General features: G+C 37.0%; 3 protein-coding genes across 7 annotated transcripts in view; 1 reads left to right on the top strand and 2 right to left on the bottom strand.

Moving 5' to 3' along the window:
* LOC139984071 (uncharacterized) overlaps positions 1-8,431 on the bottom strand; it is a 76,106-nt gene extending 67,675 nt beyond the window's left edge. Inside the window, exon 1 of the mRNA XM_071997749.1 lies at positions 8,156-8,431. Coding sequence (XP_071853850.1) covers positions 8,156-8,158 — 3 coding nt within the window. The 5' untranslated portion in view covers positions 8,159-8,431. The remainder of the gene's footprint in view (positions 1-8,155) is intronic.
* On the bottom strand, positions 309-7,327 carry LOC139984074 (lipid droplet-associated hydrolase-like). 5 transcript variants are annotated; one of them, XM_071997754.1, is made up of 6 exons: positions 7,169-7,327; positions 6,059-6,206; positions 5,275-5,418; positions 4,562-4,663; positions 3,203-3,432; positions 309-2,624 (listed from the first exon to the last, which is right to left on the bottom strand). In XM_071997754.1, the coding sequence occupies exons 2-6, from the start codon at positions 6,192-6,194 to the stop codon at positions 2,304-2,306; spliced, it is 933 nt and encodes a 310-aa protein (XP_071853855.1). In that variant the 5' UTR covers positions 6,195-6,206; positions 7,169-7,327; the 3' UTR covers positions 309-2,303. The 5 variants fall into 5 exon arrangements, with proteins under 5 accessions (XP_071853855.1, XP_071853859.1, XP_071853856.1 ...); XM_071997758.1 differs by having other exon boundaries at positions 5,284-5,418; XM_071997755.1 differs by having other exon boundaries at positions 7,076-7,289.
* Positions 7,623-19,377, top strand: LOC139984073 (ubiquinol-cytochrome-c reductase complex assembly factor 1-like). Its single transcript, XM_071997753.1, has 9 exons — positions 7,623-7,918; positions 8,533-8,691; positions 10,488-10,598; positions 11,167-11,239; positions 11,806-11,863; positions 13,981-14,089; positions 15,409-15,486; positions 16,451-16,564; positions 17,039-19,377. Exons 1-9 carry the CDS (start codon positions 7,823-7,825, stop codon positions 17,204-17,206), a joined length of 966 nt encoding a protein of 321 aa, XP_071853854.1. The 5' UTR covers positions 7,623-7,822; the 3' UTR covers positions 17,207-19,377.
* Positions 19,378-19,384: the final 7 nt, after the last annotated feature.

Genomic DNA, 19,384 nt, shown 5'->3' with positions numbered 1-19,384 from the left:
GGGATGGGATATTGGAGGGATTAACCACTCCCAACCCCTCCATTTGGTTTGGGCTCAGTAATGATTTATTTGGAATGAACTGACGTTTTTTAATTCCACTTGAATGAATTCAAAGTACTCATTTGTGAAGAAATATACTAGAGATATATGAGTGTTTGTGAATTGATGAGAATGAGGGGGTAGGTAAACAGGGTAGAGGGGGTGGGGCCGGGGGGGGGTCGGCAGCATCTGGCTGGTATATTACATAAGTTGACAATTGACAACATAGGTGATGTGCTGAAGACCAAATAAATTCAACACACATTACATTTACTTTCTTTACTTTTATTGAAATTGACTCTGCTAAATGGTACCACCCTGTACAGTTGAATGCCTAATCGGTACAAACGGCTGCAAGCATGAGACTAAAATCCATACCACCATGTAGGTCACATACCTATGATAGAACAATAAATCCTCTAAATAAATTTGAAAATGGAAAACAAAAAGATTTGGCTTTAAAAGACTTGAACGATTAAAATGAACAAACAATTCTTGTGTACTTTGCACCACCTCTGCCATTGGCCATCTGTAGTCTGTGACAATCACCAGTGTGCATCTTAGCATAGCATAGAATTTACTGGTTTGACCTCAGTCTCTGATTTCACATCTTATTACAACACTCAAGCTTACGAGTAGTTCCGCTTCAACAACTCACTTGATGTTCATTAATCTTCCTTTCTCTCTAGCATCATGATACAGCATGACCAATGGACATTGATAACTGAGTTACCCTCACCTCTCCCCCACCTCATCCCCTGTCTCTCCCCCACCTCACCCCCACCAAGAGTAGTTAAAGATTCAATAACTCACACTTAATGTTCTTTTTGTTCTTTTCTCTATAGCATCATGTAGTTGCAAACATGATACAGCATGACATGGACATAGACAACCGAGTTACCCACACCTCACCCCCAGCTCACCCCCACCTCACACCTCACTCCCACCTCTTCCCCACTGCCTTCAGAATAACATACTGCGATTATCTTCATACACATTCAACCTCACATACCCAATGGTACTACATACAAACTTTACATATATATTTATATATATTAATATGCTTGCATAAATTTTCATATTTGAAAGATTTTTGGTAATATATTTGATGAGTGAAACATGCAGGTTGGAGTGGGCCAGGGGTTGGTGAATTAAGGGTGGGAGGGTGGTACAGGCATGGGAAGGGTGGGTCCCCCTTTCTACCCCTGGTCTGTGACTGTTACACTTGAAATTGGTGACATGTAAACATGACACCATTTAATATTCAAATGACCTTTAGTATGCTGTATTGTATACTCTATGCACCTATTACATTTCACCTCATCAGGACATAATAACGATGGGGAACCGATGCAAAGCCACAGGTCAAACTTTCCTACTTGGTCAGTCTAGCTCTACAGATGGTCAGATATTTGTCTCGACAGCAATACTAACCACATTTTAGCCATCAGCCGGAGAAATAATAGAGTAATGGTTTGACCTTTGACAGATAGAGTCACTGACAGAGTTTGGAAGGGGCTTCCTCATCCAGATGACCAGCAACTTTCACTACATTATATCTCCAATCATTTCCATCCAACAATAACTAATATTTCCTTACAAATTATTAAATCTATTTTCAACTTTCTCCAGAACTTTGGAAAGGTTTGGGTTTTCCTTTTATTTACTTTTAATTTTTTTATTTTGCAATAGTTGTGTGGTTCAGTTGCACTTATTTCAAATTTTTAACATTTTTATGAACTTTTTACTTTTAAAAACTGGAGACAATTCCATAATGAATAGATTTGGTAAGATTTCGTATGCTTGGAACATTACTATGACAATATCTAATGAGTGACAATACTTCAAATATTCATGACATATCCCGTAAATAAAGACGACCTTTTGCTAAAACAGATCAACGACTATCACGATCTAGTCCGGCCATCCAAACCTGGAATGCCAGGGGTGCGAGGAAGGACTCCAAGGTGTATGAAGATATATGTACTGTATATTAGAGAAAAATTCCAAAACAATTAACTTCATCCACAGCTGTAAATGAGGGGTGCTTTTCAATTACTTAAGGAGGGGGGGGGAAGGGAAGGGGAAGGGAAGGGGAAGGAGGGAGGTAAGTGTTGGAAAAGGTTAAGAAATACAGATCTAGAGGCAAAAACTCCTTACTTTAAATAGCTGCTATGAATTACTGTAACACTGCATGTTGTAACACTGTGTTACCCTTCTCAAAAACTGACTTTGCAAATGAAGCACTCTCTTCCATTTTTTGGTTACAAATCCTTCCTTGTCCATTCCCAGATAAGTTCGGCCATTTCCCGGCTAGCTCGCAGACAGAATGCGTGGGACATTCCTCTATCGTCCATGACAATCCTACCATCGGGAAACCTGTTTTTCATTTCCTCATAAAATTCCACGGGACACCACTTGTCTGTTTGTCCGTAATAGAATATCAACTTGGACAGGTTTTCCTTGATGGTTGATGTATCTGGCTCGTTGACTTGTTGCATCTCTTGACCACCCATAAAGATTAAATTATTCAGACAATCAGGGTTGAAGAGATGACACGCTGACAAGGCAGCGGTTGGATTCATCTAAGAGAAAAAAAAAAGGGGGGTGTAAATGACAGTTATTAAAAGTGATCAGTTTTTGGCTCCAAATTTGAAAAGACTAAAAACCTATGACTTTCCAAGAGTTTTTCCTACAGGTTCTTGTTGTAGTATGACATTTTAACAGAGCTGTCTAAATATATATGACTCTGGTTCTAAATTAGCATTGCTGCCCTCTACATATAAGAGCTGTATATTTGTTTACATGTGCTGTTAATGGCTGCTAACTTCAATCAGGTATGTGAATGAATATTTTCACAACAACACGAGAGGTAGGTACTGTAGAACTTCAAAGATAGATTTGCAAGAGCGGGATTACACATCTTCTTATTTTCTGTATTAATAATATAAGTCGACAATACTTTTCTGCAGTGGGATAGTTAACTTACTGCCGGTAACAAACTATCTCAAGATTTTTAAGCACTTTTGAGACTTTACATTTAACAAAACAAGAAAAATAACAGTCAAATAAATAACAACATGTTTTCTCTTCAAGCTAATCTGAAGATGACTAAACTTGAAGCTGCCTATGATGCAAGCCTGGTAAATTGATATTGACTTACAGTTGATCCCCTGAGATGGAGTCTGATCAAGAACAGCTTTATACAATCAGGAAGGTAGTAGGCTAAGCTAGCCGCTAGATAAGCGGCCCAACGGAAATTCAACGCTAGAGGTTTGGAAACCACCCCATTTGGCGTCTGGGCCATCCGTTCGATGGTTGGAAAGAGTAGAATTCCTTTCTGGATTGGCAGGTTTGGTTTTCTTCTTAAAATTTCTAAAATGATGTAGCAACCTGTGTAACAGACAATAGAGGGCATATATACTTAATTACTATATGAATCTTTGTAGAAGGCAATGGAGGACTTAATATTTAAATGGGTTTGTAAGATTATCTATCTAAAAAACGATTGAAGACAAAAGAGGACTTAACATTTCAATGGGTTTGTAAGATTATCTATAAAACAAAGCAATTGAAGACAATAGAGCACTTAATATTTTAAGATGGGTTTGTAAGATTATCTATAAAACAAAGCAATTGAAGAAAATGGAGGACTTAATATTTATATTGGCTTGTAAGATTATCTATAAAACAATGCAATTGAAGACAATAGAGGAGTTAATATTTAGATTGGTTTGTGAGACTATGTATGAAACAATAGAGGGCATAATGACATAATATATATACATATACAGCAGCCTTTGTAGAAGATAATACAGGGCTTAATATTTATATGGTTTCTAAAATTATGTATGAAACAATAGAGGGCATGCTGACATAATCTCAGCTTTTGTAGGATGGATGCAGGGCTTAATATATAAATTGGTTTCAAAGATTAAAACAAGACAATTGAAGACAACAGAGGACTTAATATTTATATTGGTTTGTAAGGTTATGGATGAAATAATAGAGGGCATACTGACTTAATATATATGTAGCAACCTTTGCTAAATATGATGGATGCCTCTTTCTACAGAAACATAAGCATTTGATGTGAACATGGGTGTCAACATCAATAGTATGCCTCCTGAATTTCTGGGGAAAAAATTTGGTCATCTTGTCTTGGGGGTGGGTATAAATCTACCTGGCAAAAGCAATCAGTGTTTTTTGACATTTTAAGGAAGATGACCTAGGGATGCACTTTGTTTGAAATCAGGTAAATATTTTTATTTTTTTCTTGATTAATGAACATCCTCACAAGCAAACTTGCTGTCCCGGATGTGTAACGGTGCACATCGTGGTGTTCATCGTGGTGTTGGGTCCAATCTATCCAAAACATCAGATTTTCATAAAGATTGAAAAAATGTGAGTGAAGGAAAGTGATAAAGTTCATGATAATAGATTTGCCAATAATATACACTGTGATTATTTTATGTAAATCTCATTCAACATCAGACCCATAGATCACTTATTTTTAACTCACCTATTGAATGTCCAATTAACACAAGTCGTGTGTTTGCCGGTATGTGATCCTCTATGAATGCAATCTTATGGTTTATTTGGTCCTCGAGCTCATACAGATCACCTGGAAGACAGAACAAAGAAAGAAATTAGACTCAATTGCCAATGTCCAATCTGTTTGTGCCAAAGAAGGGACTGTTACAGTGCTAACTGTAAACAAATAAATACTTCACACCTTCTTTGCACTCCTTACCATGACACCATCATCAAAGGGCTCCCTTGCAGCACGAAACTTCAATCACGGTGTACAGTACTCCTTGAACATTTTATCACGAACACTACGTACAGAAGCAAGGTACTTAAACACAAAGCACCAAGCTTTGTTCATTGCATGACTAAACAATAATGAATTAGATCACTTAACATCAGTTAGTGGCATTTAGCTTAACTCATCATCTCCCCACCCCACCCCACCCCCACCCATACAAACACACACATATAGAAAGACCTACTGAATAGGTGAGCAAAATGCAGCCACATCTTCCTAGACAATTTGAGATATTTTTACTTTTGACAGGAGGAAGAACAGTTCTGAACTCAATTTTCTTTTTCCAGCCCTAAACTATGGTATCGTAAACTAATAGATATTAACTTATTAGTTGTATAAAGGATTAATCATTTACCTACAAATGTGAAATATTAATTATTTTTGGTGATTATGTCATTCTTCCCAACCAGACTGACCTGCTTTTGGTGTCATATCTTTGGGAACTTCCATATGTCCTGCATGCGCCACTCCCCAAACTGGAATGGCGCTCTCACTTGCGGAATGAAGAATCTTCTGGAACTCATCGTAAAAGTCAATCACACCAGGATTACCTGTACATAATAAGTGCAAAATTGTACAGGTTTTCTTTTCTTGCAGAGTTCAGTTGTAATTTTTAACCTTTGACTATTGGCTTGCGCAAGGGAGAAGAGAGGGTTGGAGGGGTATGGCTTCACCACTTTTCTTCATCAGTCAGGAAAGTTTTGGCATTCAGCCGGTGAAGAATTATCTTCAGACTGCTGCTACAGGTTTACGGCCCGATTTCACTCCCTCACCCCCCCCCCCAACACACACACACAAATCTGAGCATTGTTTAGCACAATTTACCCTCAAAGCTAATAATCATCTAGACCTAAGTCATGGCTTCAGAATGCCGCGCACCAATTTCACGACAAAATTTTTAATTCTTTTCTACGGAGATCCTTCAGATCCCCTTCCCCCACCCCCCCTCTCTCCCCACATGGGACTCAGCTTCAATGAAACAAGGGCCGCCACTTCCTTCATAAAATTGTTAAACACCCATCGCGCTTCCATACCTAAGTTCAGCCCTTACCTAAAGCAGTCAAGAGGGAGTTATAGAATCCAAGCAAATGTTTAAAATACTGACAATACTCACACAAACTTGTCATTTGTATCAATTATATCAGTTAATATATCATAATATTACTGAATTAAAACAATTTCATTTCAAACCTGGAATTATAAGAAACAGGCTTTTCCCAGCTTTTGTGTCACTTTCATGAACCTCTCCTGCTTTTAAAAGACATGTAGGGATACCTCTAACTGACAAAAACTTCCGGACGAGGGAAACATTTGTCCTCGATGCCATAGATCTGTAAATCTAAAAGAGCAAAGCAAAATCAATTTAAAAAAGTAATATACTGATCGAGCAACAGAAATCTAGAAAAAGTTGAATTTTTATGCTAACAAATAACAATATTTAAATATTACAGTTTTCAGCAGAGAAACTAGACTGTATGGGACATTCTAAACTTTAGCACTTCTGTATGAACAAGATCCCTTGGAGGTCTGATCCTTTTACTGTGATAATTTTTGAAATTCTACCAAAATTGCTAGTTTTCGACAAAGTTCAAACAATGACATTTACTAAATATGGATATCTTGTAATTAAAGTATTGGGCTTACTGTTAAACTGATCATGTTAAAGTTCATGTACAGTGTTCACTGATTATCATATTCCCTTTTCATATTTTTTTATTTTGATAAGTGCAGTAAAACAGCTTTGTAAATATATCCATGAAATTATGTCCAAACAGTAAAAATATATGTGATGGAAAAAAAAAAGATTTCAACCACTGTCGACAACTGACCTCCTTTGCAATAACAACAAAGAAGACTCACTGACTTGAGCTCCAAAAACAATCCTTTGAGATGGATTCGGATTCTAAATAAACATGCAACATACCAAACATAGGTTAACTCACTAATTGTAATGATTATTTTTTCCATCAGTAATCTGACTTCTGAGGCAAAAGTGTTATTACTAGGCTATAGCCTTCACTACTGTTTTTATTAGCCTATCATTATAATTCACCTTAAGTTATGATCACTGTTATTATTACATGTAACATACAGTATGTCTACTGAAGCCTTCTGTAACTTTTAAGGTAAACCTTAAAATGTAGTCCTCATACTGGCCTTGCCTAGGTCCTAACGTTAGGCACAGCCTAGAGTAGCCTAACTTCTAACACAATTTTAATTACGCTTGCTCTGTTTTAGCCAACTAAGGCCTACGGTTTGCTTTCTTTCGGCTAAAATTGTGTCAAATCTTCTCTCACTAACTTTGGGAGTTTGCTGTATTGAACTTTCCTACATCGTCTCATTAGCCATTGAGATAAACGATCTTCTTTCCCCACAACTGCCAGGTATCTGTTGATATCTGACCTTTGCTCACTAGTGCTGTACCAGGTCATGGCTAGTATATAAACTGTTTACAATTTTACAATGCACTTGCAGCGCAGACGACAATTTCACGTACCTTGTCGTGTTAGTGTTGAATTACGTAATATTCTTACGCAACGGACAGAATGACTTCAGTCACATATTTTATTTTACTACTACTATTTTGCACAAAAATACCTTAAAAGAGCGACATATTTGAAAGAAATTATTAAACATGCGTATTAACATTTTCCAGAATGCTATACTCAGGAAAAAGTTCTTTAACGTTAAATATGAACGGTTTCTTATATAAAATGACCGTTTACTTTATGAAACATCTCCGTTCCAAGAGTAGCACGTTTTGGTACAGCTGAATGACTTACGCAACACTTAACATACACAGAAGTTAGCCAGAATATCCAGCCAGAATATCCAGCCATCATTACCTTTACAACACCATTTTAAAGTATTTTTCCGAAACGGATTAAGTTATTGTAAAAACTCGACATAAAAGCATTTACTTTCAACTAAGAACGAAAACAGCAGTTAAGCAAAATGCTTGTCAGAAGTTTATCTGCGAACCGAGTTTACAACTCTTTGTCGAATGTGTTACACAGCATAACGCTACGCTCTGGGCCAGCATTCACTCAGGTGAGAAATGACGTAGATGACATCAGAATGTACATTGTAAATAGGCTTTTATTCCAGTCAGGCCTATCCTGGGCTATGTGTATGTCATGTATTGTCAATAATACTTCGCCTAGCCTCATTTGAGCCTAGGCTAGTGAGTTTGCCATTTTGAACTTTTGACTTGTAAGATAACAAACAGATAAAATGGAGCCTGGGTGTTTGGTATGACATTTCAGGGTACTAATTTAGAATCCGTACCATTCGACTATTTCTGTTAATCCATGTCCCGCTTACTATCTCTCTCCCACATTCATGTAATCACTCCCTATCTCCACCTCCCGTTCTTCTATCTCCTAATCCTAACCGGATTATACAGTTGTTATTCTGCCGATTCGAAGTAAGCTTTCCCATTCATTCAGTATGGTACGGATTCTAAAGTTAGGCCCATTTCAGTTCGAGATGGTAAACTTGCTGTAGGCCAGTCGGGACAGTTTATTCACAATGCATGCAAAAACCCAACCAGCCTACACTATTGTGCACTATATTGTGTGTCTGTAATTGGGAGAATGTCATGCAGAAATCCCTCTCTTTGGTGTTGTCTACATTCCACTTTTGATTCATCTATTAACTCTCAGGGTTCATTTCTTCACTGCAAGAAATGTCAGCAGAATAGTTCTCGGAAAGTAGCAACCACAGATCTCAACAGAAGAGGAGATTCCCTACTATTCAGACACAGACAATCACCAGTTTTTACAGAGTATGGTCGATCTTTAAGTCTCACTTGCCAGAAACAGGTACAGTATACACACTGCTTTTTAGTCCTTCCTACAGCTTGATAGATTTTTTAGCTATGTCAGTGCACTGCAGTATGCATTGCTTGCAGCCACATTGAAATTCTCAAGGGACAAAAGTACTCTAAGGGACCACATGCGGCTTTGGTCCTTGATATGGCACCATTGTTGGGAGTAATTATAGAATGCAGAGCCACTCGATGATTCTATCTGAGCAGATGCTCAGATGCGCGGATGCTCAGTCTCACCCCAGTACATATGTGAGTAAAAAATGTCAAAGTCCCAGTTCTTTCTTTTTGAGTGGATGCGCGGATGCCTGGATGCGCGGATGCGTGGATGCGGAGTCAAAAATTTCTTTCCTAGTCCTTTCCTAGTACTTCTGTGGTGGAATTTTAGAGGGCGTCGCACATGTACGGATGCCTTTTAAGAACATCACACTATTGATGTGGAATATCTTCGTACATATGGGACTTTCAGTATTGGAAATACGTGATGGTATATGTTGAAACTTTCGAAAATTATTTAAGTCCATTCCTAGTACTCCCGGGGTGGATGTGCGGATGCGCGGATGCGGAGTCAAAATGAAATACGTGATGGAATTTTAGAGGGCGTCATACGTGTACGGACATGTACAGACACACCGCGCATCCGGATGCTGGGAAGAGTTAATGAATGGCCCTGTATTCTATAATTGTACCCATTGTTGCTATGTAGTACTCAAAAGGAAGGTGGTTTAAAAAACTCAAGTGTTGAGTGTTTTTAAAGGTAGTCTGTATAGGCCCCAGATTATAGCACGCTATAATTGCTACAAGTTTTCAAAAGTACCCGGAGATCTTTACTCTCCGAATTGTTCTCAGACATTCTAAATGAACATAGTAGATGACTGAATGTCCCAGTGAGGTACATTTCCTCCAAGGTGGCAATAAAAACAATTTCAGAATTTTATCCAAAGGTGACCGTAATTGATTATCTGGCATACAGTATATAGAGCCAAAGTATTATATACATCAAAAAATGTAATTAAAGCATGTTTCTCACCCCCTCTCACATGCTTTCTTCGTCTGCTTTCTTATTTTATTTTCCTTTTTTTTTCTGAAAACAGTTCATTTGATTTTAAATCCTTTGAGCATTATTTGAGACCCATGTGTTTCAACTTGACAAAGTTTGGAATACTTAAAACACAAAACTATTTGCACTGTCTCTCACTAACATTATGAGTAGCCAAAGTGGTGTATACTTTAAAAAAAAGACAGGGGCCTTTGTACTTACTTTTTTTTGCAATAAGTTTGGAAGAGAAACATTATTTGTTTAAATTACTGACCCTAACACTTGGCAAAATTCTGCAGTAGATATCAGTCAATGTCCATGGAAGTGATGTTTTAAATTTCTATATTGAATTGGTATAATTTGCAATCACATGACATAGTTCTAGGTCACTGATTGGCCCACTAATATGTTAATACAGGAAGACAATGTTTGGATTATTCATGGAAATTCAACATCAAACTCTAACAATTCTGTTTGTGTTGAATTTACACACAAAACCACTACAACATATTAGGTGGTAAGTTGTCACTGCTTTATCAGCTGATAATTATCAATTTGGTCACAGTTGTTGCAGTTACCACCATATTTTTCAAACTAGAAAAAAAAGATAAAATCCTTAATTAGCATTGAAGATTCATAATATCAGCCTTTGTACTTCATGTTTAACTTTGAATTTTGATTTTGATGATTTTTTTGATTTTGATTATTTTCAATCTTTTGACTTTTTCTCTTTCTCTCTTTGCATACGTCAGGTTATCAAGAAAAGTACAGGTACAAGTGTTGTTGAAGATGACAAGCCTGGCATGGTAACAAACATGCTGGACAAAGTAGGGCTGACAGGAAAACTACGATACAACAGATTTGTGAGTGGTCTTTACCTACTGTACGTAATAAGATAAATGTAGGCCATGTGACAAAAATACTACATGTCGAGCAACCCTTTCCTATTTTATTTCCTGTCATTTTGCAAATACTGAACACAATTAAAGTCAGCACTATTTGCATATTTTCAAATGAATTTGCTTTTTTGCCAGAACTGTAACATGTCAAAGTGTCTGACCAATTCATGAAAATTTTTGTTGACAAAATTAATCCTTCAACCCTCCACATTAAAGAAACTTTGATAAAAATAAAAAGAATCCTTGTTCATGGGCTATGCTACCACAGTGACAGGAGATCACTTGTATCCTGTTTTATTTAAGCTATCTAGGTTTGATCAACTTTGTGACCAGATGCAAAAGTTATGCCAAGTAACTGTGAGATGAGTTCAGATATATATATATCCTTACACTGCCAGCTGCCTCTAGTACATTACTGTACATGTTTATTGTGATTTCATTTCAGCAGAATAGTCCGAAAAGTTTCAAGAATACCTGTTCGATTTACATCACTTATCTTCATCATTAATAGTCTCTCGAATTCTTTCTGCAGAAAATGAGAGTCGCTGGGCTTAATATGTACAAATCTTGTGCAGATGGAATCAATGTTGAACAGTTTTTTAGAGGTGGGTTGTGTGCCTTCCATTTTTCCTTTTTCTTTCTCTTTTTTTTTCCCACTAAGTTCTTTTCAAACTTGGCGCTTTGAACAATGATAGTACAAGCATTCCTATAATATTAGTGGTATTTTCAAATATTCATATCTAACCTGCTACAGCGCAAAGCTGATTTTGGTTGTCTGAAGAGAAATTTGGTTTCGTTTCATCTTTAGCCTTGTTTTTGTAATATGAACGGATCTTTGTTAGCCTGAATACTTCTTCGAGGAGTAATAATAATTGACATGATGAGCATTGTATTAATGTTTCCTTTACCAGTTCTGTTAAAACCACTATGTGTGTGGTTTTTCTATGCGTTTACTTGATGTTTTCTTTTCTCTATATAAAATTTAATTTTTTTCGTTTAACCTTTGTAAGGGGACCAGACTCGAAAAGTTATCTATCTTCTGTTCCTGCTGGTTCATTGCTATAACCATGTAGTAACAAATGTATGTATCATTGTGATTTAATGGCAGAAATAAATGAAACAAATAATTGCAAAGTTAACTTCTTATAATCAAGTTTGGTTTGTTTTGTAGCATGTAGCATGAGGGATACTCTCTTTTCATGGTTCCTGGTCACAGAGTTACATGTTTGGTAAGTGGACTTGATATCTTACTAGATCTATACAAGAGAACCATTCCTCCCATGTATGCTACTGTACTGTAAGAGCAGCCTTAATATGTAATGACATAATGCTACAGATGTGCGCACCTGATACCACAACCAAATAGATACTAAGGTACATACAGTAATAGCGTGAATTAAAACGGTGTTTTATATCTAAATGAATCAACTTTCACAGGGATTCATAACTGTATCATTGTGAATCAACCAAATTTGAAAATCATATTTAACCTGGCAAAATGAAAGGGGATAACCTTTTCTTCTTCATACAGAAACCTGTATCGTTTTATGTTTTTCAATAAGTTGACCAATTACATTCTACAGGATATTCTCAGAAATGCTATCAGAGACCAAAATCAAAAAGAACCAGGTGAACCTGTGACCCAGAGGTCCCTGGTTTAACCCTGTTCTAGCCATAAATTTCTCTATTCGTCCTTTTGCATTGTCTAAAATTTTCAGGTCATTTTGCCATTATTCATTTAGTTATATAGGAAAACAAAATTGTCACCTCTTAGCGAAATCACCATGATATGATATTACCTTTTAAGGCTACTATTGTGATGTATTGTATTGTAAGACGTACAGGTTGTCTTTGTATTGTGAGAGAATGCCTTTGTATTGTGAGATGTACCGGTTGTCTTTGTATTATGAGGAAAATGCCTTTGTATTGTGAGACGTACAGGTTGTCTTTGTATTGTGAGGGAAATGCCTTTGTATTGTGAGATGTACAGGTTGTCTTTGTATTGTGAGGAAAATGCCTTTGTATTGTGAGACATACAGGTTGTCTTTGTATTGTGAGAAATGCCTTTGTATTGTGAGATGTACAGGTTGTCTTTGTATTGTGAGGGAAATGCCTTTGTATTGTGAGATGTACCGGTTGTCTTTGTATTGTGAGGGAAATGCCTTTGTATTGTGAGACATACAGGTTGTCTTTGTATTGTGAGAAATGCCTTTGTATTGTGAGACGTACAGGTTGGCTTTGTATTGTGAGAAAATGCCTGTGTATTGTGAGCCGTACAGGTATGTATTGTGAGGAAAATGCCTTTGTATTGTGAGACATACAGGTTGTCTTTGTATTGTGAGAAATGCCTTTGTATTGTGAGATGTACCGGTTGTCTGTATTGTGAGAAAATGCCTTTGTATTGTGAGCCGTACAGGTTGTATGTATTGTGAGAAATGCCTTTGTATTGTGAGCCGTACAGGTTGTATGTATTGTGAGAAATGCCTTTGTATTGTGAGCCGTACAGGTTGTATGTATTGTGAGAAAATGCCTTTGTATTGTGAGACGTACAGGTTGTCTTTGTATTGTGAGAAATGCCTTTGTATTGTGAGACGTACCGGTTGTCTTTGTATTGTGAGAAATGCCTTTGTATTGTGAGACGTACAGGTTGTCTTTGTATTGTGAGAAATATGCCTTTGTATTATGAGAATTATGCCTTCGTAATTTGATCTCCATTGTCCTCTGAAAAAATTGCCTGTTTCTGTGAGATGACCTGAGAGCAGATTTGTATTATGAGTACTATAGCTTGAGTTCAGTAATAAGTACAGTACAAGCATGAGTACAGGACTTACTACAAGTATGCCTTAGAGTTCTGTCATAATGACATCACAGAACAGTGACTTTTTTTCTTTTTTTTAATCCATTTGGGGTGGTGGGGGGGTCAAGGCGGTAGGGGAAGAATCAAGTGTTTAGCAAGTCTAAATAGATTACATTCAATCAAACATCTGGAGTTTGGAACAAGATATTGAGGTAGGGATTTCAAGTAACAGTGTGACAAATGTTAATCTTTACAATAAGTGCGACATTGTCTGCAATTGTATATGAATAGGATGTTGCTAGGCAACTAGTGTGTGCCCGGGATTGTGGTTGTACTGTATGGGGGGGGGGGCATATTGTAATAGGGGTGCACTCTTGTACCTGAAAAAAGACTGTTTGAAATGTGTACACTTGGTTGTGTGGGTTGTGTGACCATGGAGTAAAAAACAGTTTGTGTACAAGGTCTCAGGCCTTGATGAGGACAAGTTTGTAAACTGTTTAAACTTAACTTGAACATTCAACATGATATATAATCTTTTGATTCTCTCAGGATGTGCATGGCAAGACTAAAGCAAGAGGGACGAGAGGGGAAGTACATGACCCACTACCTGGTCATGAGTATGTGGCATGATGTGCAGGAAAGGGGTAAAGTCATGGGGGTGAGTAGACTTAAATGGTGTAGTTTGTAAAGACTGTACCCAAAATCAGGTGATACTCTACCATAACATCATCCAAGATTAGAAACTGTTCATACTGTCAGTACGAGTGCTTTGAAGCATGATACGGGAGGACAGTATAGAGTGGTATTAGCATTAGAATCAGATAAAGGTTTAGGAACTGTTTCTACTGTCAGTACAAGTGCTTTTGAAGCATGATATGGGAGGACAGTATAGAGTGGTATATAGCATTAGAATCAGAAAAAGGTTTAGTAGCTGTTCATATTGTCAGTATGAGTGCTTTGAAGCATTACATGGGAGGACAGTATAGAGTGGTATTAGCGTTAGAATCAGATAAAGATTAGGAGCTGTTCATATTGGCAGTAGGAGTGCTTTGAAGCATGATACAGGAGGACATTATAGAGTGGTATTTAGCACGTATAAATTCTCCCATCTGGCTGGTGTGGTTACAACCAGTTGACATGCTACTGAAGAGTTTTTAATGGCTTTGTCCAATACACAGAATTTTTGTATTTTTTCATTTTGAAATCCTTGGACTAGATTCTGACAAAAAGGTATGTCCTGATGCCTTTAGTGTTTGCCTGCAACACTGCCAGGTTGTGATGTACTTTAACTGTAAAATGCAGCTTTGAACATGAGTTCAGTATTGAGTGTATCCGTTGATCTATGGTTGTATATGGTTGCTAATATTTTGAGTAATGAATTATTCTTTGTAACACAACACATATGAAAGATATCTGTTGTGGTTGAGTAGTAAAGGTCCCTACTGCTCCATTCTGGCAAATTGTCTAAAAGTGCAGCTATATTGAACATCAACAAACCCCTTCACAAAAGTGAGGGCAGCATTCACTATCACCCTGAAGCAGTGAACAAAAGAAGATAGCAGGGTTAAAGGGTGTGAAGACTCGCGCAAAAAGAAAAACGTCTAATGCCAGTAATCTGACCTAGTTTCGAATAAGGTGTAACAGAAGTGTTAGACACTGCCATCGATCCCAGAAAATACACACACAGCTTGTTACCGTCGGTAATTAGACACTAGAGTACAGTCAGTACATACAGCTGCGGTCAATACCCACAACACAGTGTACAAACAATACAGTGATGGACATCTCAGGTCCAGCTAGAGAGATAACAACGTTTCATTACTGTCTGCACTTTGTAGTGACACAAACAAAACCTCACTTGCAAGCAACAGCAAGTTAACTTTTTCTGACGGCCGCACACGGTTTGGGGCGAGTCTTCAATGCCTTTAAGACATCATCGCATACCTGATACACGTCTTGTTATGTCTCTCCTCACAGATTGGAAGCGTTAAAATGAGGGACAGTTTGACTAAGATGGTAGAACAGTTCAACGGTGCCCTCTTCGCTTACGATGAGGTGAGAATAACTTATTTGGAGGACATCTAATTTACTTCAGTCCTAAATGTGATAGGAAGACATGCCTCCTGTTATAATTCAAAGGGAATAGAATTAGCAGAAATAGTTTTAACTTCTAGAGCTTCACAAATCAGAGACTGAGTAAACAATGGAGGAAATGACAGAGGAGATGTCTGAGAAAGCTTTAAAAAAAAAAAACAATTAAAAGAAGTCGCGTTGAGATAATTCTTTCCTGTGTCTCGAATTTGAAGATCAAAGTATAAGATAGTCTCAAAGTGTTTTAATATGGAAAACATTTCTAGTGAACACCATTCCGAAGCATTCTGGGAATGAGGAGAAGTCTGGAGCGAAAAAATTGGAAAAGAAAAGACTTCTTTTCTAGGGCTTGAAAGTCCTTGAATTTTCAAGTTTAGTCTGGAAATTATTTCTTTAGCAAGCAAGATTTTTTTTGTCTTAAGAAGAGTGAGATTAAGTTCATGGCATAATTCAAACTGTGGTGAAAATTTATGGTTACAACATGCCATGTTTGGGGTTCATGACTTTTTGATGACCGCTCCACCAAAACTTAACAAAAAGGTGTTAGCATTCATTTTTGCAAGAATTACATTTGTTAGGCTTACTGCTGGTAGCCTAACATTAGGTCATCATAGTGTGTAGGTAGCCTTACATTATGTCATCATTAGTGTGTAGGTAGCCTTACCTTACCTGTACCTCATCATAAGTCTGTAGTAAGCCTAACATTAGGTCATCATTAGTGTGTAGGTAGCCTATCATCAGGTCATCATTATTGTGTAGGTAGCCTAAAATTAAGTCATCATGTTTATAATAGGCTTCACAGTAAACTGTAAAATGTGTTTTGGTCTTGGAAATGTCTGGAATTTCATTGTCATAATTTTAAAGTGGGGGAACCATGAATGTAGGTTCATGAAAATCCTAATTTTTCAATGTACTTTTGTTATTTCAGGGACTGTTATCCAGTGACAGAATTTTGGCCGCTGCTTTGTGGAGGAATGTCTTCCTCCAGAAGTGCGAGGATCCCGAACAGTTATTAGATATGGTAGCATATATCAGAAAACAGGTAAAATATGTTATAAATGTGTTCATTATTTTCAGATGTTCACCAAAGTCAAAATGGTACGTTCTAGATATCAACCAGTATACAGTGTGTGAAACCCATCAATATGTGATGTCCCTTACGTAGGTGGCTTGTAGTATAAGTTAAGTATCACTGCATGCTGTTTTGACTTGTATGGGCAAACTTGCACAAAGACTGGTCAGCAATGAAGTATTTTCAGGACAGGATTTTTAGCGAGAAAACTTGGACCTGGAACAGCCTCGAGCAACCACAGAATGTTAAGTTTTTAACTTTGGCACAATTCATCCAGAGGGAAGTATCGACACGTAAGGGTCCTTGGGAGAGTCAGCACTTTGAACTAAAATAATAAATTGCATCCTCTCATTCAGAACAGTGATTTTAAGAGATTCCATCAATAAAGAATTCCCTGTATTGCTTCACTTTCCTCATGCCTTCCTTCTTACGTTCACATCACAGATGCAATATCTCGATGCGTTAGATTCAGCAAAGTTACTTCAGATTGGTCGAATTAAATGGCTGCCCTTCGAAGGAGGAATCAACAGGTCTTCAGAACCCCTTGGAAAGGCTGCGACACTCGACGAAGAACTCAACATACCTGAATTCGACAAAGTTCCAGCCGTTTAGCCCACGGATAGTGATGTGTTCAGTTCTGAAGTTTTCGCTGTGTGTATTGACTTTGTAGGACACACTAATGTACACAGGTTGTTATAATTTAAGTGCAGTTTACCAATGGAATGTGGTAAATGTGAATTTGAAAGCACATTAATTTCCACCAGTCTAACTAATGTATTACTACGTCTGCAAGTTTTTTTACGGACATAGTCGGTGCTATGTTTATGAGAGAGACACTGTTAAAGGTGAGTCAGGGTATAAATATTCTGAATATGACATAGTGCAGAATCTTATATGCAAATTAGAATACAAATAGGAATCACAATGTTTGGGACAATTTTCTTAGATGCCTTTATCGGATTCTAATGCTAATACCACTCGATACTGCCCTCCCATGTAATGCTTCAAAGCACTCGTACTGACAGTGTGAACAGCTCCTAAACCTTTATCTGATTCTAATGCTAATACCACTCTATACTGTCCTCCAATGTAATGCTTCAAAGCTCTTGTACTGACAGTATGAACAGTTCCTTACCTTTATCTGAGCTAATACCACTCTATACTGTCCTTCTGTATCATGCTTCAAAGCTCTCGTACTTACAGTATGAACAGTTCCTAATCTTTATCTGATACTTATGTTAATACCACTCTAAACTGTCCTACAATATCATGCTTCAAAGCACTCGTACTGACAGTATGAACAGTTCCTAACCTTTATCTGAGCTAATACCACTCTATACTGTCCTTCTGTATTATGCTTCAAAGCAATCATACTGACAGTATGAACAGTTCCTAATCTTTATCCGAGTGTAATGCTAATACCACTCTGTACTGTCCTCCCATATCATGCTTCAAAGCACTCATACTGACAGTATCAGTGATACCTAACCTTTATCTAAAGTAATAGAAAAACAGGATATTCCTACAGCTCAATAGCGCACACACTGTCAGTACAAGGGTTTTGAAGTGTACCGTGGGAGAAGAAAAAAATTAGAATTTAACAACTGGGTGGTGTGGGAGAGAGTTGTAAACATTGATATATTGAGATGGAAATACAAAAACATGAATCTGTTTACTATCTGAGTCTCTTTTGCAGACTTGGAGAGAGTTATTTGTTGTTCAACAATGAACGTTCTTCTTCTTGTTTTTTTCTCAAATATACCAGAGCAGTGTGGACTAAAACTATATTTATATAAATATATATATATATTTTTATTTATATATATAAATATATATATATAGTATACTGAATTCATAAAGCAAAGCAAATGTTGCCAGAGTTCTCATTCTGGAGGTATTTTCAATTTTCATTTCTGACCTAGCAAGAAATAATTTAGAGTTCAGGTTTAGTATAGCAGTTTTGTGGGCTCTGAATTTTGTCACTTAAAAAAAATTACTATGTGTTACTGTGTAAAACAACAATGTTGTACATTCTTTGCACTTGTATAACGATGTGACCATTTTGCAAAGCATTTTGTGATGCGATACGGAATAAATTATCCACTGCGTAGCTTTTCATGTTGTGTTGGTTAAGGACATACACAAAAGGAATTCTTATTAGTGACAGGGGGCAATGTTGAAAATACTGTCAGAATCAGGAATGTGGGCTGAATGCCTTTGAATGTTTGATATAAAGTACTGCTGAAAATGAGAAATATGATCAAGTAGAACCTGAATATCAGTATTGATTTATTCCTACATGATATTGCAAAAAATTAATTATCTACTGGTCTGATTTGTCTACTGGTCTTTCACACCAGATAAATTGGATTTATCACACATGAATCTCTTTAGTTATACAAATTGATTTTGCATCTTAAGAAGGAAAACTATTTACTGATCAATTCACTACTTATTAGGGGGATTGTTGCTTGGGTCTCGCGGCCGCTTCCAGCTCACGTTAAAAGGGTCGCTTGATTCAGATCATTCTTAAACAATCACACAGGTAAGACTTGTTCGAAATGGAAGATATTAGGGATTTCTATATAACTACGAACTAATTGAGTAAACGTTTTACAGGAAATGTTATAACTGAATCAGTTTTGTCAATAGCCAATATGTGTAATGTCAGGTAACATACTGCTTTAACTACTGTCGTTTTGATTATTGTGTTGATATATTTTTCTGTTTTGCAATTTCTACAGATTGAATGAATAATAAGAAATGAAGGTTTGTTTTTCAAATATGTGT

This window comes from Apostichopus japonicus, chromosome 17 (assembly GCF_037975245.1).
Source record: "Apostichopus japonicus isolate 1M-3 chromosome 17, ASM3797524v1, whole genome shotgun sequence".
Classification (NCBI taxonomy): domain Eukaryota; kingdom Metazoa; phylum Echinodermata; class Holothuroidea; order Aspidochirotida; family Stichopodidae; genus Apostichopus; species Apostichopus japonicus.
Note: the sequence above shows the minus strand (reverse complement) of the source record. Positions and strands in the feature narration are given on the sequence as shown.

What these genes read in the sequence shown, in the direction of transcription:
- LOC139984074 (XM_071997754.1), bottom strand. Translation starts at nt 6,194, where the DNA reads ATGGCATCGAGGACAAATGTTTCCCTCGTCCGGAAGTTTTTGTCAGTT. An exon ending in CCTGTTTCTTATAATTCCAG is followed by an intron (nt 5,419 to 6,058) that starts GTTTGAAATGAA and finishes TATTATGTACAG; the next exon opens with GTAATCCTGGTGTGATTGAC. An exon ending in ACCAAAAGCAGGTCAGTCTG is followed by an intron (nt 4,664 to 5,274) that starts GTTGGGAAGAAT and finishes TCTGTCTTCCAG; the next exon opens with GTGATCTGTATGAGCTCGAG.
- LOC139984073 (XM_071997753.1), top strand. Translation starts at nt 7,823, where the DNA reads ATGCTTGTCAGAAGTTTATCTGCGAACCGAGTTTACAACTCTTTGTCG. An exon ending in AACTACGATACAACAGATTT is followed by an intron (nt 10,599 to 11,166) that starts GTGAGTGGTCTT and finishes TTCTTTCTGCAG; the next exon opens with AAAATGAGAGTCGCTGGGCT. An exon ending in GTCACAGAGTTACATGTTTG is followed by an intron (nt 11,864 to 13,980) that starts GTAAGTGGACTT and finishes TGATTCTCTCAG; the next exon opens with GATGTGCATGGCAAGACTAA.